The sequence below is a fragment of the Rhinatrema bivittatum genome, chromosome 3 (genome assembly GCF_901001135.1).
Source record: "Rhinatrema bivittatum chromosome 3, aRhiBiv1.1, whole genome shotgun sequence".
NCBI lineage: Eukaryota > Metazoa > Chordata > Amphibia > Gymnophiona > Rhinatrematidae > Rhinatrema > Rhinatrema bivittatum.
Genome location: NC_042617.1, coordinates 553,294,688 through 553,315,602, shown reverse-complemented (window position 1 = coordinate 553,315,602; position 20,915 = coordinate 553,294,688). Strand labels below are relative to the sequence as shown.

Sequence of the window (20,915 nt, the reverse complement as noted above, 5' to 3'; positions counted from 1 at the left end):
TGGATCATCCTTCCAATTTTTGAGATACTGCAGCTGTTAATATAGAAACAGATCTCTCTTTGTACTCCACGTGTACATTGTTACAATCCTCTCACATCAAATAACCCCCCCAAAAATACAGAATATGGCAGTGCAGAATTCAATCGTGCCCGGTCATGCAATCAGAATGAGACATGTGCCTCGAGTGATGGAAAGAGGCCATCTGCGTTTGGAAAATGATTTTTATTTTGCTTTTCCATTGTTTAATATTGTTTAACAGTTCTGTAATAATTGTACCTGCACCTTGGGGCCTTGTGAAAAGCGACTAAGAAAGCTATTGAAGTGAACCAATGAGGCTATAAAGAATGATTATTGCTCGAGAGACGAGAGGAGGGTAATAAAGCCTCCATTAAAAAAAAAAAAAAAAAATCAACATTACATTACAAAGCAGATTTTGCATTAACTGTCAGAATCCTGCCAATAGCAAGCATGATATATTTAGAAGAAACCTGTATTTAAATAAAAGGGAGCTTTTCATAGCTCCTGGGGCCTATTTCTTCATTTCTTGCAAAGGGGAGGGTAGACAAACGGTTGTCAACTGGCTCCATTTTTTTTACAAGGCAGGCTGATCCTAAGAAATCACAACTGCAAGTCCCTGCATGTGACGGGGTAAAACCAGGACTGGATCAACCTGTCAAAAGTGTGGCTAGCCGGGAACCCAGGGATGGGAACTTTCAAACTGGCGTGCAGGCACACGCGTGCGTAGGCCAACACACAGGGATGCGGCTATTTTATAACTTGCTTGTGTCTATGCGCACATGTTATAAAATAGCCTGGCTGCGCACACATGCTAAATTTTAAGTCGGGAGATTTTAGAAGGTGGACCCATGCCATTTCCAGTTCGTCTACCAGTTCTCCCAGTTAACAACAAGGTCCTAACCCCCCCTCCCACCCTGGTTTGATAATTTACACTCCCCCCAGTTACCCCAGATACTTTAAACCTGTCAAAAATGGCATAATTCTTTTATTTTATGACTTACACATCATCCATAGCAGGAGTAGGGATACGCAGCAGGGCACCTCAGCATGCGCCAGGGCGCGTCAGTATTTATGCACGGCCAGGCCCTGAAACTTCCTCAGCCTACCCCTTTTTGAAAACTTTTCAGATATGTGCACTGCGGAAGATATGCGCATATCTAGGCGGCTTTTAAAATAACGCTTAGCTTGCAGGAGCCCAACATTGTTGTGTATCCCTAATTAATGTGTGCATCGGGCTTTTAAAATTCATCTCTTCCTGTGCCCTGAACCTTTTACAGAATAATGCCAAAGAAAATAAAAGCTTCATCAAGAAAGCAGTCTGCATGTGTGATGTAGCCCAGGGCTTTCCAAACCTGTCCTGATGACCCCAGAGACAGTGAGGTTCTCAGGATATCCATAATGAATATGCATGAGACATATTTGCAAATGTCACGTCTCCAATGCATGCAGAATTCTCTCATGTATACTCAACGTGGTTTTTTTCATGCAACCCTGACTGGCTCTGAGGTCACCAGGACAGGTTAGCAAAGTCCTGAGATAGCCTCATATGTATATCTTGAAACTTTTTATTTAAATCTCCACTGTTCTTTTTGCTAATAGCAAATCTATAATGTTTGCAAGACTATTATTGAGTCTTTGGCTGTTTGGCTTCTGGGATCTCTGGCTCGTTTTGAGTCTCCTGACGCAATTTGGCCTTCTTTGCCAGGTTCCAACTTGTCAGAGACTCGTGGCGAGCAGCAGCCTGTGATAAGATGAGAAAAAAATACAATAAAAATCTGCTTTAGCCAAAGAAATACATACATGTTTGCAACCAGAGGAAAAACCAACAACCAGATTTCAATTATTGTGCTAGCAAGTGGGAAATATGATTAGTTTAATAATTCCAAAAATAAAAGAAGCACACTAACCTCTAGCAAAATATTATCAACATAAATTGTAAACTGGAATGAAACATCTACACAAGCACCCATGCTGTTGTATTGACCAAGGATGCCATATAGCAACTTATGCAGTCTTTCAAACTCTGTCTTAGATCGACCTTTAAAGTGATCTAATCATCTCCCATTGTGAGATATCTTGTCTGGCATGAATCAATGGATGTTTATGTAATAATTTGATGACCTCTGAGGCATGCAATGGAGATGCCAAAACACCACTTTCGAGTAAGTTTTATGGCTTCTGCCTAACAGGCTATTCATCAGAAGATAAGTATAAATTAAAAAACAAAGGGCCGGATTTTAAAAGGGATACGCGCATAAGTTATGCGCGTAACCCTCTTAAAAGGCCCCTGCGCGCGCCGAGCCTATTTTGCATAGGCTTGGCGGCGCGTGCAAGTCCCGGGGCTTTGCAAAGGGGGCGTGTCGGGTGGGCGGCGTGAATTTCGGGGCGGGGTGGGAGGTGTGTCGGGGCGTGGTGCCGGCCCGGGGGCATGGTCGAGGCCTCCAGACCAGCCCCTGGGTCGGGTGGTGGCGAGCCAGCAGCCCGCTGGCGCGCGCAGATTTACGCCTGCCGACAATGGTAGGGGGGGGTTTAGATAGGGCAGGGGGAGTGGGTTAGGTAGGGGAAGGGAGGGGAAGGTGAGGGGAGGCGGAAGGAAAGTTCCCTCCGAAGCTGCTCTGATTTTGGAGCGGCCTTGGAGGGAATAGGCAGCGCGCGCCGGGCTCGGCACGCGCAGCTTGCACAAATGTGCACCCCCTTGTGCGCGCCAACCCCGAATTTTATAAGATACGCGCGGCTACGCGCGTATCTTATAAAATCCAGTGTACTTTTGTTCGCGCGCGCGCTGTTTTTGAAAATGTACCCCAAAATGAAATATTTTGGAGAAGCCAGTGGTGACAAGTTTTGGATTCAATCAAACTGGACTTTATTGAAACTGATATTAGCTTGAGATTGTTTTTGAAAATAATTTTTAAAATGGCCATAATGTGACTAATGGTAGATGATTAGATCACTTTAAAGGTCATTATTGTTGACCTAGGGCGGGATGTGAAAAACTGCATAAGTTGCTATATGATATCATTGGTCAATATAACTGCATGGGTGCTTGCATAGATATTTAAGGCCACAATTTATGTTGATAGTATAATAATGCACCATCAGGCTGATGCAATACCGTGCACTGAGGACACAGCATGGCTCAACACGCAATTGGATGCGCGTTTTGGACGTGCACCCATAGCCCCTGATGCAAAACGGGGATCAGCACGTCCAAAACGTATGTCCATACCCCCGTGTAGTTAATAGAGCTCATCACATGTAAAGCAAATGTAAATGAGGTTATTAGCTAATCCACACGATGTAAAAAATTTCCCGTGCATCCAATGCACCCTTGCAACGTGGTAAATTTAACATATTGAGCGTCCGTTTCCTAACCCACACTGACAGCCACCTTTCCTGGGTGCCTGATGCCGAGGAGGTGCTAGGGACACACAATTTCCCCTAGTGCCTCCTTTTTTACTGTGGCAGCTAATTTAAATATTAAATCAGGCGCTGGGAGAGGTGGATCGGCATGCATTAGGAGAGCAGGCACTCAATCATGAGCGCCTGTTTTTTTGCACACCGATATTGCATCGGTCTGCAGATATCTTAAAATTCAGGATACCTGGCCATTGTCTAGTACTAAATAAGCTGGATTTGCACTTTGTTTTCTAACATTAATATACTGCATCTATGGCAGATCTTACTGACTGCTTCAGTATGTATGGTGCTGTCTGGGTCACAGATGCTGGTAGCTTACCTTTCCTCACTGTAGCAACCTCCTTGACCCCCTGCTAATTCTACTGGTACATTGTTGCTGAGCTCTCAGTCCTTGACTTCTCCACCAAGGCACTGGCAGTCCCTGCCACATTTATTACAAGACCAAAGTGTCTCAAAAACTAGGAGATAACTTCGTCCTTCCCACAGAAAGAATCCTACTCAGCAACCAGTATCTTACGTTCAGGGCACTGCAGCATGTGTGGAGTGTGTTTGCAAATAATGAAATTACATTCGTACATAAAATTTCCCTATAGCACTTGACTAATATTTTGAAAGCCTTTTAATATTCTGCTGATAGCCATTAGCTTGCTTCCTTTAATGAATTTCTCATTTATAGAAGTGCATGATGTTGTAGTGCAGAAACTGCACATGGAAGGTTTTGAGATCCATCTTTAAATCTCTTGTATCTCTGGGGACAGCTGAGTGAGTTGTGGGAAATTATGGAAAGGATGCACTCAGACCTCAATGTGGAGCTTGTCTAACACTTACTGGCCAAGACCTCTAATGAAATGAATTTCTCATGTGACCTTCAAACAGGGCAATCTTTTGACTTCAGGTCATACAGAACTGTTAGGTCATTCCTGGTTTATCATCTCCTGTTTCAAAATTTTTGATGCTGAGAAGCTCCCAGAATGCTCCAGAAAATGTACTGAAAAACCAGGACGGACTCATCAGTTCCTTATTGCAGAATCCCACAGACAGTCGAGATTTCAGAATCCCCACAATGAATATGCATAAAATAAATTTGCATGTGTTGGAAACCCAATATATGTAAATTCATCTCATGCATATTCATTGTGGATATTCTGAAAACCCAAATGACTGGGAAGCCCTGCCTTATGGGGTTACTGCCTAACTCAAGTCAACTCTCACAGGTTGACCCACTTCTGATTATGCCCCGTTGCATCAACTGATTGGTAGTTCTTTCTTTCCTAGAAAAATTGCGGCTTTAAGGCCACAGAAGGAATACAACAAAGCCTGCCTGCCAGGATTGACTTGGGTCAGTGGAAACCCTATTTCATTAAGATCTGGAGGTCACTGTACTTTCAAAGGAACGAGGGATGGAAATGGAAGGATCAAGAAAACATGGAGAATAATTTTAATTAGTGATTATGAGTTTTGAAGTATGATATAAAAAGTACAAGCATTAGCAATGAAATTAAATATCACAGTTAATCATAGAATATTCTTCTTAAATGTGTACCATACTGTACTATCTCAAAACAATATTCCATTTTTGTATGGCATGATACTGACATTACTTACCTTCTTACCTGATGCAATCATGGCAAAGCAAGCAATAACTGAAATCCCAATCATTATGTAGCAGGCTTTTATTCGAGCCTTGTTTCTTGCAGAATCTAGCATCTCCATTCTAGAACAAGATGATAGAGATCTTTAAACCTCACTGGTATTAAAATGTATGACATTATGCAATATTTATCAGAGTATCCCGCTTGATTTGAAGACATTTCATTTGAGAATTGAATTAGGAATGTTTTTGCATGGCTTGTCTCTCTCTAATTCCATTCAGTCACCTATTCCATTCAGTCATGATGACCTCACTTTAATGTACACTTTGTAAATAGCTTGTTACAATACCTGTTGTTGCTATTTTTAAGTTATCTGTGAACCGAGATGATGTTCCCAACGTATCCCGGTATACAAAAACACCCAAATAAATAAATAAATAATTCTCCCGATATGTTCCACCATGCTGCCTCCATTAGGTTAGGTCTTACACTCAGTTTGTTTTCTTTTTTTGTTTTCGCAAAAAAAAAAAAAAAAAAAAAAAAAAGATTTGGTTGGTTTCTTCATTTTGGGTTTTCTTTTTCATTTATTTGACTAGTTTATGCACATAAATGCCATTTTATGTGCATAACATTTAATTGTATTCATGTAAGTTTTACTTATGTGCTTAAAATCAAATGTTATACATTTAAAAAGTTCATGTTGTGTACATAAACTACTCAAATGAATGAAAACAGGTGCACATCCCTGCTTGGGATGGGAGAAAGTCTGTGTCATTGTGCAAGAGCAATACCAAGAGATCAGAGTCAGACACTAACCCCTAGATTTAATTTATAGCAGAAATAGTGCCCACGATATAAAAGGGGGGTGTGTGTGGGTAGGCTAATTTCCCTGCTCCCGCATCGCATAGGTAATTTCCTCATCGCACCTGCATTAGTTTTCCCTTTGTGCGCTGATTAATCCACTGCAGAGGCATTACAGCAAAAAGGTTTTTATCAAGACAGAGAGCGCCTCTGTAGAGACCAATATGTCACAGCTTCAAATAGGTAAAGTGCATCAAGCTAGGTAGAGAGTGTGTTGTACAAATCAACTCCTAAGAACATAAGAACATGCCATACTGGGTCAGAGCAAGGATCCATCAAGCCCAGCATCCTGTTTCCAACAGTGGCCAATCCAGGCCATAAGTACCTGGCAAGTATTCAAACAATAAATACATCTCAAGCTACTATTGCTTATTAATTAATAGCAGTTTATGGATTTTTCCTCTAGGAACTTATCCAAACCTTTTTTAAACCCAGCTACACCCAATGCCCTAATTTTAAGAGTCTTGCGTGCGTAAAAATCAGAGGTGACGCGTGTGGCTGAGAGCCGTGTGCATTTTGGAAAGGACCAGGCCACGCACATAACCTCTGTTATGTGCAGAAGTGGGCCAAGTAAAAGGAAAGGGGCCTGGGAGCGGGGCGTGGTCTGGGTGGGGCTGGGGGCAGGCCATTAGACGCTGTCCCAGGGAAGCACTCGCCGGCAGCCGGCCGGTGCACGGAAGATACTTCTGCTCCGGAGGAGCAGTAAGTATTGAAACAAAAAGGGTCAGTTAGGGATAGTTTAGGGTCGGGAGGAGAGAGGAAAAGGGAGGAAGGGTAGGGTTTAGGGAACAAGGATGATCGCACCGCCGTGCGTAATTGTAAATTTACCGCCCCTGCAAGCGCGAATGGGGCACCCACCCATACATGCGTGCGCCGATTATAAAATGTGGATTATAAAATCGGTGCACGCATGTGCATGTGGATATCATATTTTATAAGCTGCGCACAGCTTTTTTGCTACTGGAAGCAGGATTTTTTTTCTCTGCCTGCTGCCCCCCCTCAGATAACTGCCACCCTACGTTCAGGCCTACTGTGCCCAGTGACAAATCCAGGCCTGGTCAGGGGAAGAATCCTGCGAGAGAGCAGTTGGAAGACAGGACTAGGTCAAGGCAGCGGTCATGTTAATGTGTGAAAGCAGTCGATCACAGATGAAGGTTAAATGAGGAAGTTAAAGCACTGATACATGCAAAGCAGGAATATCACATGAACAAATGAAGAGTAAATTCAGGGTAGCAGTGGTGCAGCCATAATAAAACATTTATATTTTTTATTTTAGGAAATGTGTTGTTCATTCATGAATATTAAGCCATGTGGATTGTATCTTCCTTTGAATGATTTTGATTAAGGAAGTAACAAATATTTTAAATAAATAAAAGTGTACAAAATCTAAGCAATAAAAAATATTAGGACACACATAAAACGAGACCTATCAATAAGGCCAAAATATTCTTTACAAAATCATTTTGCATGTTTCTTGACTCTTCTGCATAATCTATTTTGAGTAATCTTGCAAAAACTGACTATTGAATAATCTATTAGTCTTGTAATGGATTATACTTAATTTAGAAAGCACTTTATTTTCAAGGAAAAATAGGAATATAAGAAGTGCTATGCTTGGTCAGACCAAAGGTCCATCAAGCCCAGCATCCTGTCTCCGGATCTTTAATTCGGATAATTCAGATCTCTAGGAAGCACCTAGCAGATCCCATCCATTTCTTGTTGCTCACACCCAGGGATAAGCAGTGGCTTTCTCCAAGTCTAGTAACTGTTCAGGGACTTTTCTTTCAGAAACTTGTTCAAACCCTTTTTAATATGCTAGTTGTCTTGATCACATCCTCTAGCAACAAAGTCCATAGCTTGATTGTACATTGAATGAAAAAAAATACTTTCTCCGATTTGTTTTAAATCTGCTACCTGCTAGCTTCATGGAATGTCCCCTAGTACTTGCACTATCTGAAAGAGTATACCACTGTTCCTTATTTACCTGTTCCACATCACTCATAACTTTATAAATCTTAGTCATATCCCCTCTCAGCCATCTCTTCTCAAGCTGAACAGCACTTACCTATCTTGTTTAGCATTTCTTCATAAGGGAGCCATTCCAAGTCCTTTATCAATTTTGACCACCTTGCTCTGTACCTTTTCTATCTCTGCTATATCATTTCTTTGGGATGGGGTGACCAGAACTGAATGCAGTACTCACACCATAGATCTAGACAGAGGTATTATGATATTCTGTTTTTTTCTCCATTCTTTTATGAATAATTCCTAAGATTCTATTTTCTATTTTAACTCTCACAGCATACTGCGCTGAGAATTTCAATGTTTTATCCACATTTGACACCAAGATCCTTTTCCTGTTATGGAGCCCAGCATCATGTACCTGAAACTGGGATTATTTTTCTTTGTGTGCATCACTTTGCAGTTGTCCACATTAAATTTCATCTGTCACTTAGATGCCCAGTTCTCGACTCTGTCAAGATCCTTCTGCAGTTCCTCACAGTCTGCTTGTTTGTTTTTTTGTAACTACTTTGAATTGTCATCTGCAAGATTGATCACCTCACTCCCTGCTTCCTTTTCCAGATCATTAATAAATAAGTTAAAAAAGCACCGGTCCAAGTAGACATCACTCGGACACGCCACAATTTACCTCCTAGTACCACTGTGAAAACTGGCCATTAGGCCTGCTCTTTGTTTCCTATCCTTTAACCAGTTACCTAGCCACCGCAAGACCTCGCCTCCTATCCCTTTACTTTTTTAGGCCCTGATCCATGGACACAGAATGGGAGAAATGCCCTAGTGAATCAGGCCCTTAGTTTCCTGAAGAGTATCTTAAGAGGAAAAATGCACTGTAACAGGGCATTCGAGAAGAACTCCAGCTTGTCCTCTTTTACTGTAACTTCACTGGCTACAGGTGACATCACGGTGAGGATTAAAATGTCTGATTTATGGCCTTTAGAGCCTTACGAGGAACAGGTTCCTCTAGATTATAGAATAAACTTAAATGGTATGAAGCAGGGAGGTTTCATGGAAAATCCCTCTTGCAAACACCATCTGCAAAATGTTTTTGACAATTAAAATTGCTGAGAAGATCTTCTGGAGGCAAAATTCCTGCTATGTGGAATGAGCTTCCTCTTGAATTGAGAGAGGAAGTAGACAAAACAATTCAGGGAAAATTAAAAACCCGGCTTATGACTCAGTCATTTATACTTGAAATGTTGCAGTAAGTTGGTCTCCTCTGTGTAAAGAAAAGGTTTTGGCCTGCTTCCTATATTACGGATTTTTAGTCAGTAATTTTGTTTTTATTCTGTAATTTTGTTTTTTGCAGTTCTTATTTTGTTTTAAGGTTTGAGTTGATTGAATTGTTGTATGTACCAATTTTGTAATTGCTTTGAGTGATTTTTTTTAAATCAGGAAAGCTATTTATAAATGCTGTTAAATAAATAAAAAATCCAAATATCCTTGGAGGTTGATTTTAAAAAGGAGCACACGTGCGACCATACAGGAGGATATGCTGGAATTTTTAATTGTGTATGCACTTACGCGCATAGGGGTGGTGATGCACGCAAGCCCCGGGATACGTGTAAGTCCTGGGGCTTGAAAAAATGGGCGGGGCATGGGCGTGGCCAGAGGCCTCTCCACTGCCACTAGGCCGGCGCGCACAACCTACGCCTGCTCGGATGCAGGTGTAAACAAAAAAATAAAGGTGGGGGGGATTTAGGTAGGGCAGGGGGGCGGGTTAGATAGGGGAAGGGAGGGGAAGGTGGGGCTCCCCTAGGGCTCAGCGCACGCAAGGCGCACAAGTGTGCACCCCCCTTGCGCGTGCCGACCCCGGATTTTATAACATGTGCGCGGCTGCATGAGCATGTTATAAAATCGGGCGTAGATTTGTGCGTGCCGGGTTGCACGCACAAATCTACACCCGCGCGTAGGTACGAATATCTGGCCCATATGTTTTAAAATACACCAACTGTATGTAAGCGTTCTCCTAATTTTAAGACGTTAATCGAGCAGAGCTAGCACGCATGTGTCTTCAATAGGACCAGGTCGACTTTTACACGCTTATGCCAGCGAATTTTAAAACATGCTCGTGCAAGGCACATTCCAGGTTTTCCAATTAGTCCACCAATTTGCCCAGTTAATAGTGAGGTCTTTTAGTCCCCTCTGGTTCTTCATCCTGCATGCTGCCCACTTGACCCGGACCCCTCACCCTGTTCTGTAAGCCCTAAAACTTGAGATCAACAGACTCGCTTCTCACCAGGAGCAGCAGTAAAGTTAGGCGGATATCCAGTATCCATGCATTGTTAGTTTTGTTTTTAAAATTCTGAGTCTTGGCCCTGCTCCTTTTCCGGCCCCTTTCCTCAGGTGCGCATGGCTAAATCCGTGCATATTTTTCAGCTTTTAAAGATTGTTTCATGTGCGCATGTGGGCATTCTTGCATGAGCAATGCTTTTCAAATCAATCTGTAAGTTGAGTGGTTTGCCTTTGACCATATGCTGATTCACACCATCAAAGAATTCTAATAAGGCACAACCTCTCTTTGCAAAATCGTTGTTGGCTGTTTTCCATTAAACCATGTTTTCCCCCCTGTTTAGTAATTTTGTTCATAACAATAGCTTCCATCATTTTACTATGCACAGATGTCAGAAACAGACTGGAGTGATAAGATACAGATTACTAATAGCAGGTATGCAATTTCTTTAGAACCTTGGAGTGAATACCAACAGTTCCCAATGATTTGCTACTATTTCATCTTTCAGTTTATAACAGTGCCTCTTCAAGGTTTACTTGGATTAGTTTAATTTCTTTCAAATCATTGCCAACAAAGAATGGTCCCAGTGTGAATATGTCCACAACATCCTCCACAGTAAAGACAGAAGGAAAGAATTAATTTAGTTTTTCTTCTATGGCCTTATCCTCCCTCAGTGCCCTTTTTACTTCCTACTCTTCTAATGGCCCAAATGATTCCCTGAAAAGAGCCCAAAAGCACATCTCTGTACCGGGAATAATAATGAATTCAGAACAGAAACAAATTACCCTGGAATTACAATAATAATTTGCAAAATATATGTAGGACCTTATCTATATAGCAGCCTAATTATAATGAACAGGGCTGCGAACCAGGATCTGGCCTAGTTTACTATTTATTATGTATATGTTTTTGAATATTTTTATAATCAATACACTTAAAATAAAAATAACATAGTACAAAGTTGGAAATATCACATGTGAATCACTTGGGATCCAAAAGCCAGTAGCTTCCTTATTGTATGTAACTCAATCACACAATGGGAAAACACTTAGCTGAACGTTGGACACAGTGCCGTGTTTCGTCAAGGGCTGCCTCAGGGGGTCCTTTGCAAAATCATTACTGAGTCTCACAGGCCATAATTCAGTCTAAATAGGTTGTCACATTGCTCTCATTGATTCTACGACCAATTGCTCCATGAAGCAAACATTTATGGCACTGAGGAACTTACCCTCCCTGCTATGCCCTGATGAGACATTTACTGAGTCAATAAGGGAGTAAAAATCTTTCCAATTTTGGCAGCCCATCTAATTTTTGTTAGCATTTTACAATCAATTTCCCATCCTGTTTGGGTGGAAAGTTGCAAAGCCCCATTGCTATACTTCTTGCCATCATTCAAAAATTGGAAGAAGGATCCAACAGAAGAAAATAGGATAATGCATAAACGTTAGCAAGTTAAATGTAAGACATTGATAAGACAGGCTAAGAAAGAATTTGAAAAGAAGTTGGCCGTAGAGGCAAAAACGCACAGTAAAAATTTTTTAAAATATATGCAAAGCAGAAAGCCTATGAGGGAGTCAGTTGGACTGTTAGATGATCAAGGGGTTAAAGGAGCACTTAGAGAAGATAAGGCCATCGTGGAAAGATTAAATGATTTTTTTGCGTCAGTGTTTACTGAAGAGGATGTTGGGGAGGTACCTGTACTGAAGAAGGTTTTCATGGGTAATAATTCAGATGGACTGAACCAAATCACGGTGAACCTAGAAGATGTGGTAGACCTGACTGACAAACTGAAGAGTAGTAAATCATCTGGACTGGATGGTATGCACCCCAGAGTTTTGAAGGAACTAAAAAATGAAATTTCAGACCTATTAGTAAAAATTTGTAACCTATTATTAAAATCATCCATTGTACCTGAAGACTGGAGGATAGCTAATGTAACCCCCATATTTAAAAAGGGCTCCATGGGCGATCTGGGAAACTACAGACCGGTTAGCCTGACTTCAGTGCCAGGAAAAATAGTGGAAAGTGTTCTAAACATCAAAATCACAGAACATATAGAAAGACATGGTTTAATGGAACAAAGTCAGCATGGCTTTACACAAGGCAAGTCTTGCCTCACAAATCTGCTTCACTTTTTTGAAGGAGTTAATAAACATGTGGATAAAGGTGAACCGGTAGATGTAGTGTACTTGGATTTTCAGAAGGCATTTGACAAAGTTCCTCATGAGAGGCTTCTAGGAAAAATAAAAAGTCATGGGATAGGTGGTGATGTCCTTTCATGGATTACAAACTGGCTAAAAGACAGGAAACAGAGAGTAGGATTAAATGGGCAATTTTCTCAGTGGAAGGGAGTGGGCAGTGGAGTGCCTCAGGGATCTGTACTGGGACCCTTACTTTTCAATATATTTATAAATGCTCTGGAAAGAAATACGACAAGTGAGGTAATCAAATTTGCAGATGATACAAAATTGTTCAGAGTAGTTAAAGCACAAGCAGATTGTGATAAATTGCAGGAAGACCTTGTGAGGCTGGAAAATTGGGCATCAAAATGGCAGATGAAATTTAATGTGGATAAGTGCAAGGTGATGCATATAGGGAAAAATAACCCATGCTATAGTTACACAATGTTAAGTTCCATATTAGGTGCTACTACCCAAGAAAGAGATCTAGGCATCATTGTGGATAACACATTGAAATCGTCGGTTCTGTGTGCTGCGGCAGTCAAAAAAGCAAACAGAATGTTGGGAATTATTAGAAAGGGAATAGTGAATAAAACGGAAAATGTCATAATGCCTCTGTATCGCTCTATGGTGAGACCGCACCTTGAATACCGTGTACAATTCCAGCCGCCGCATCCCAAAAAAGATATAATTGTGATGGAGAAGGTACAGAGAAGGGCTACCAAAATGATAAGGGGATTGGAACAGCTCCCCTATGAGGAAAGACTAAAGACTAAGGACTTGCTAAACCGTTATTACTGGTGGCCAAATGTGAGAACCGATGTGAGAGTTCTAGAACGGGTAGATGTGAATCGGTTTTTTATTCTTTTGGATAATAGAAAGACTAGGGGGCACTTCATGAAGTTAGCATGTGGCACATTTAAAACTAATCGGAGAAAGTTCTTTTTCATTCAACGCACAATTAAACTCTGGAATTTGTTGCCAGAGGATGTGGTTAGTGCAGTTAGTATAGCTGTGTTTAAAAAAGGATTGGATAAGTTCTTGGAGGAGAAGTCCATTACCTGCTATTAATTAAGTTAACTTAGTTTTTGGGTACTTGCCAGGTTCTTATGGCCTGCTTTGGCCACTGTTGGAAACAGGATGCTGGGCTTGATGGACCTTTGGTCTGACCCAGTATGGCATGTTCTTATGTTCTTATTACTATCCATATAGATTGCAGAGATTGGTTTGTTCCCTGCAAAATGACTGTGTACCCTACTTGACTCGATGGATTCCTTAACATATAATGACACCCTGCCAACAGTGTGATCTGCTCTATCATTTTTATATAGTCTGTATCATGGGATCACTGTGTCCCATTTGTTGTCTTTTTTACCAAGTCTCTGAGATGCTTATGTCAATATCTTCATCTAGTACCGTACACTCTTAACTTTATCATCTTATTTTTTAAACTTCTGATATCTGCAAAAAGACACTTAAATGTATCCTTTTTATTATTTCTCAAAACATGATTACAAGTTTGTTCAGGTAGTTTGGAATTAGTGTTTTCCACATATGCACTGTGAGGCCGTTCTGATTTCCACTTTCCTATGGCATCCTTTGTAGAGTACCCTGCTCTGAACCATCCACTCCTGAGCAATTGTCATTTTTCCTCCTTGAATCAGTTTAAAAGCTTATCCTGTCTCCTTTTTAATTATTAGTGCCTGCAACAGATGCAGACAGAATATATGATCATGTAGATATTAATAACATTATGGCAACGAAACAGAAAGGCAATAAAAGAAAAATATATGGAATCAAAGACCAGTTGATGCTGAAGAAAGCCATCATGACCTCATCATGGACTGGCTATAAAAAAAAAAAGAAAAGCTTTTGAAAGCATCCCAAAGGCTTGCATAATGAATTGCCTTGAAATGCATAAAGTGAACCCTAGATGTTTTCCTATTCTCAAAATTCCTCTGAAACTAGCTTTCTTCCTTAAGAAACAAATGTTAAGTGCTGAAATATTGCTTTATTGCACACAAAGAAAATATTAACATAATTGTTTTTCACTGCACTTAGCTCATTAGAGGGGGTGTAGAGATGGCTGTGATAGTTATTGCCTCTGTATAAATAATCACCTCAAATGACATTTGGCTTTTTCAACCTTTGTAGCATTCAGCTTGAAAAATGAAAACCAGACCATGCAAAAAGAAATGGAAGGGGGGGGGGGCTTTTTTTTTGTTCCACAGTGGACAAAAGCCAGGCTTGATAAAGGAGTCTGCGTGAGGGACTTAATTGTATTTCACAAGGCACTAATTGCAAGTGTTCTCCAGCACTATCTGCATTATTGATCAGGTCCCACCTGCCTTCTTTCGTTTCTTAATTTAAAGAGCACATAAAACACAGAGCGACATTCTGTGATTATTCAAGGTATAGTGTACTTTAACCTAGCACAGTATTTAGATCCAGAAGTAATGTGATGCCTGCAGAGCCGACCCTAGGGTTCCTGCAGGGCCCCATTAGCCTGTATAAGCCCCCTTTCATATTTTTATAGAATTAAAAAGAAGTCAATGTTCCCTTCCCTGTGACCACTTGGAGCAGCTCCAGACGCCTCCCAGCTCGAACTGTGCAGGGTCAGTGAACCCCATCAGACGATGTGGCCCCACACAGTTTGTAACACAAAATGGCACCAGGTGCTGGGACACCCCCCATGCAGCCTACTGGGAACATTGCTTGCTGTGATGTTGAAATATTGGGCATAGAAGAGTTGCCCCAATTCACCGTGCCCTAGGGAAGACCCTGGCTGCACATTCTCTCTGACACCTAGGAAATCATGAAAATAAACTACTCTGCTTTAATTATAAATCTTTTTTCTAAAATTAGTTCATGCTAATTAATATTGTAGTTGAAAAAGTATTAAATGTAACCCTTATCATACATATGTAGACCCCCCCTGATACCCTGTATCCTGCTCGGAGTATTATGGTAGGAAAAAACTAATAAATCCTAGTAATGAGTCACATTTTCTCTGTCTCTTTGCTTTCTGTTTGCTATCACTTGAGCTAGTGCGCCTTCCCCCATCCCTTTTTTTAATCCTTCCCATCGGACTCATGTTAGGGGTGGGGGGGGGGGGGGACTGGACTTGTGTGGCCTTCAGCGAATTCTCATTCCTGCTCCACCACCACCTCTTTCACATGGGATGACAACTTCCAGTGACTGAGAGGGGCAAGCTTGCAGGACCTCCTGGAAGCTGGAGCAGGCTGCACAGCACAGAGCGATCCTTCCAGGAGCCCCGCATCAGGAGGCACTCTCCAGGGAGGCTCAGCTCCTGCCAACTTGATCACAGTCTGAGCACTAGCTCCTGAGTTTGGTAGCAGCAGTCTTTTGTTTTTAACCCGCAAACAGAGTAGAAACATAGGGGCTAATAATCAAAGGTTTTAAGCAGGGAAATGCGTGTTTGGCCTACGTAAAAACCCGGTTTGGCTATTGACCCGCTCTTGCTGCAGGTGAAAGCGTGCTCGCTGTTCACAGTGCATATTTACCCATGCTGAAAAACGATTGGGCAGGGACAGGTATTTCATTTTGAAATCTCTGCCTCCAAAAACATCTTTAAAGGTCTTACTTTTGCAAAGTGCCTTTTATTATTCCAGATGCCCCTCCTCCCTCCTCATTAATATTCTTCTTTGACTCAAAATACAGATTATTAATATCAACTAATTTAACTGAACTGGGATATCATACATTGCTTATACGGGGAATTTAATCACTATTACCCCTTGCAATTGTACCAACAAGTCTATTTTTTTGTAAATTTTCTTAAGCCATGATGATTTAGAACAATATGAAGTATTATTGCAACTTCTTTCCTGTTTATCTGTACATGGACAATCCTGCATGAATCAGGACTTTGCTGTATGGATCAAGCGCTGTGCCCTATGGTACGTAGTTCATCGGTGATGTGACCATATGCAAGACTTCCCATTTTCCTAAGCAGCTCTTGCAAGCTTCTATAGCTGTGTTCAGAATTCTGTGATGAGCCTGGGGCACAATTGCATAAATTTGCATACTTATATGCTAGTTAAAATGCATAGAAAAGCAAGGCCTCTGGTTGTCTGCAGAAGCTCGAAGGTAGATTTTGCAAGAAGGGTTACAAAATGATGTGGCGTATTTGCAGAAATTTGCATAAGGTTGTACATTATTTTAATGTGCACAAAAAGCCAATTTTACCGAAAATCTTAGTGTTAATATTTCATTAAATAAGATAAAACTGTACTGTTCATTAAAGCGGCTAATAAGAATCTCAGTTCTACAAACTTCCTGAGCTGCATAAATGGCCACTTACATGTAAACATTCGGTCAGTAGCATTTTTTTTTTTTCATATACTGCCAGAAAGATTTTGCCCTGGGGAATATTCAGGTCTCTCCCCCAGAGATTTAGTCCTCTTGTTTAATTCATTGTACACTTCTGAATTTCACAGAATAAGTAACAGTGGGAGGAAGCGCAGCTTATTGTGAGGAGAGAGGCTGCTACTATGGTCACTGGCTGTGGGCGGGAGGTGGACTGGTTTGAGCCCTCCCACTGATGGTAACTGACCGCAGCTGGATCACAGGACTGCCCCGTGAGCTGCCACACTCACCCCCCACCACTGACCGACACTGCCGGAGGCCTCCTGTTGCAGCAGAACACCGCCGTCAATGCACGCTGACGATTGCTGCTATCGCCGCCAGGCCGCCTATGCACGTAACATAGGCCCCGCGGCAGGAAATACGTAGCAGTGCCTCCTAATGACGTCAGCTCGACCGGGCTATTTGAGCAAGGGCCCCGCAGCATTGCCTCGCCTCAGCAATGGGTCTCCTGCCTTGCAGTACGGGTTGTTTGCGTGTCCCTGGTTCCTGTTCTCCTGCTTTCCCGAGTCCAGCCTTACTTTCCAGTCTTGCCTCGTCCGGCCTTGCCTTACAGCCTTCCCTCATCCTGCCTTGTCTTCTCCAACCTTAATCATCCAATCCACCTTGTCCAGACTCACCTTGTCCTGTCCGTCCTGTCCAGTGTCTTCGTCCACCCTTGGCCTGACTCTCCAAATTCGAACCCTTGCTTGGACCTGACCACGACTGCCTGCCACCTGGATCTGACCACTCTAGCTAGCTGTCTGCCCCGACCTTGGCCTGTCTCCGACTCTGTTAGTCTGCTGCCTGCCCTGACTCCGGTGTGGCTTTGGACTCTAGTTCTCTTCACCACCTTAAGGTCCCGTCTAAGTCCTGCCGGCCGCCAGAACCCAAGGGCTCAATCTGCGGGGGAGGTGGCTGGTATGTGAGAAGCTCCAGTCTGTCCTGCTACTGGGCATATTCACCAGCTGCTGGCATAGGCCTTGTGGGTTTGCTCTTGAGGCTGCGTAAACTACATCGCTGCACAGAGGACTCACACACACACCCCCACTACCCTTCACAGGCACAAGCTATGGTGTGCAGCTGAGGGACTGATAACAGCGAAAGTGCGGCTCACTGTGAGGAGAATGGCTGCTGCTCTAGTCGCTTGCCGTGGGTGGGAGGTGATGCCATCTGACTGCGACCAGATCCCCCCGAGCCTCTCTACTCTGCTGATGTCAAGTGGCCACATCCCTGATGACAATGCGGGGCAACCATTTTTTAATTTCTTGGCCCGACACCAAGGGGATTAGCAGCACACCATCACTCTGTTACAAGCCGCACCATTCTTTAGTTCTACTGCATGTGTCACAGCAATTTCCTTGGATATTAAAGAATGCATAATTGACTTTTACAGCTGCCTTGAGCCTCTCTACTCTACCAACATCAAGTGGCCATGCTTCCTGATGATGATGCGGGGGGTGCCATTTTTAAATAGCTTGGCTTGATGCCAGATGCGCCATGTGCCGGAAGGGTAAGTACCTTTGTTGTGCTCCTTCATGCATGATTTGTGAGTAATTACTGTCTTTTGTGTTTTTAAGGTATGGTTTAGTTTAATTTTCATTTTATTGTGGTTTATTCTAGAAGGTTTTATAGAGTTAGCCATTCTGGTGATCTCTGAGTGAGAGCATTATGCGGAAATCTCTCAGTGATCATATTCCTGTGATAATCCTATTTCACGTAAGAACATAAGAATTGGCATGCTGGATCAGACCAAGGTCTGTTTTCAATCCAAATCACAAGTACCTGGCAGATCCCACATTGCTTATTGAACATGTGGAATGTTAATGGCCATGCTGATTTATTTTTATTATCTCCGAATATCCTTCTTAACAACACAGTCGATTCATTAAAAAATGCCCATCATTATTGACATTAAAAGACAAGCAACCCAACTTGTTATGTAGTAGTAAGATATGGTTGTTAGAAATTAAAAGTGCTATTAAATCAAATATTGCTTTTTTTTATTGTTGTTTTTCATATTTTAGACCCAGCTGAAGTGATTGTGGACTTCTCACTGTTGCCAAGACTTCGCTGCTACTTTTGCATATCCATACATATACTATTTCACATTTAGAGGCCTTGGCTGTTGCTACAGATACTTCAGGTAGCTGTTGAAGAACATAAGAACATAAGAAATTGCCATACTCATTCAGACCAAGGGTCTATCAAGCCCAGCATCCTGTTTCCAACAGAGGCCAAACCAGGCCACAAGAGCCTGGCAATTACCCAAACACTAAGAAAAACCCATGCTACTGATGCAATTAATAGCAGTGGCTATTCCCTAAATCAACTTGATTAATAGCAGTCGATGGACTTCTCCTCCAAGAACTACACTAACTGCACTAAACACATCCTCTGGCAACAAATTCCAGAGCTGAATTGTGCATTGAGTGAAAAAGAATGTTCTCCGATTTGTTTTGAATGTGCTACTTGCTAACTTCATGGAGTGCCCCCCTAGCCCACCTTGTTTTTTAGGATCATAATCCTCTACTTTGGTAGGTATTACTTTTATTTAAAGCAGATTGTAAGGATTTTTTGGTTTAAGGTGATTCTAACCTACATGTGGATGTTTCTCCTCTTATCTGAAAACTGTGAGATTGTATTCAATTGATCCACCCTCCAACCTTTAAATACGATCATATCCTGGATTTGGGTTTACAAGGAATGGTTGGCTGGCAAACATGAGTAGAGATTATATATCTACTGAAGTTTTGTGGTCTGATTATTATCTTATTCAGGTTTCCATTCAAATTCCAATTTGACCTCTAACATAGAAGCTCAAATAAAAATAATTAGAGGTAGACTGAGACAAATCATCATCTGTGCACGAGTTGGCTCCACAAGCTAAAGGAAATAGTAATAATTAGCATTGATTCAACTATTCAGAACTAACAGTTAACACTACAATCTGCCCTAGATAAGGCAGAAGAGTTATAAGGTAGTCAGGCAATACTGAGAAGTTTGGTTTTTCAAAGAGTTGGTTATGGTTAAGCAGCAGCTTAGACTCTGCGAATGCCAGTGGCATAAATCTAAATGGTCGGATGATTCTAGCCTATACCTTAGAAACAGTGAAATATGACCGCAAAAAAACAAAAATATGGCCTATCTAATCTGCCCATCTTCCTAATTTAGCTTTATAATTCCCATCACAGATCCCCTGAAGTTCTTCCATGCTTTCTTGAATTCAGATACCATTTTTTCTCCATTACCTCCACTACATGGCTGTTTCATGCATCTACTACCCTCTCTGTAAAGAAACATTTCCTAAAATTACTTCTGATTCTACCCCTTTCATACTCGACAGAACCTTCCCCCCCCCCCCCCCCCCCAAAAAAAAAAGAAACAAATTATTTTTTCCTGCACATCCCTACTGACCATTTCAGTAGCCACCTTCTGGACTGACTGCAACCAGTTTATATCCTTTTGAAGGTGAGATCTCCAGAACTGTACACAGTATTCCAAAAGAGGTCTCACCAGTAACCTATACAAGGACAAAATCTGAATCACCTCACTTTTCTGCTGACTATTCCTCCCACTATGCAGCTAAGCATCTTTCTGGCTTTTGCTGTCATTTAATCCACTTGTTTGGCCTCCTTATGATCATCAGATACAATTAGTCACAAATTCCGCTCTTCTTTCATGTTTAGAAGAATTTCATTCCCAATACTGTACCTATCCTTTGGGTTTTTGCATCCTAAATGCAAAACTTTACATTTTTTTTAACATTAAATTTTAGCTGCCAGGCTCTACTTCCTTATGTTTTCCACATCTCCTGCATATTTGGTATCATCCTATTACACCAGCCTTTGACATCTTAAATCACACCATCATGATTAGATGACTAAAGAGCACAGGGCTGTCAGGACGAGTACTTCACTGGTGTATGTCCTGTCTTACAGATTGATATTAGAAGATGGCTTGACTTGAATCTTATTCATCAGCTTTTCCATTACGTATGGTTCAGCTTTGTCAGTGACTTATTTAATATCTATTTGTTTCCGATTTGTCAATTACTTGCTAACCTGGGTGTTGGATATAGGCTTTATGCTGATGATATCCAGTTTTATATTCCTATTGTGCTTAATATTTTTGAGTCTATAGCCAAGGTGGTGGCCTGGATTACAAACTGGTTGCTATTAGTCAAATTGACTTAAGGAATAGCCACTGCTTATTACTGGCATTAGTAGC

General features: G+C 41.6%; 1 protein-coding gene across 2 annotated transcripts in view; it reads right to left on the bottom strand.

The window, feature by feature from the left end:
- Positions 1-203: 203 nt before the first annotated feature.
- The window catches only part of FAM162B (family with sequence similarity 162 member B), a 51,286-nt gene continuing 30,574 nt past the window's right edge, over positions 204-20,915 (bottom strand). Inside the window, exons 3-4 of one of the 2 annotated variants that reach the window (XM_029596446.1) lie at positions 5,049-5,149; positions 204-1,759 (exon numbers count right to left, since the gene is read on the bottom strand). In XM_029596446.1, coding sequence (XP_029452306.1) covers positions 1,623-1,759; positions 5,049-5,149 — 238 coding nt within the window. In that variant the 3' untranslated portion in view covers positions 204-1,622. Of the gene's footprint in view, positions 1,760-5,040; positions 5,150-20,915 lie in introns of both variants that reach the window. The other variant, XM_029596447.1, reaches the window with a different exon arrangement.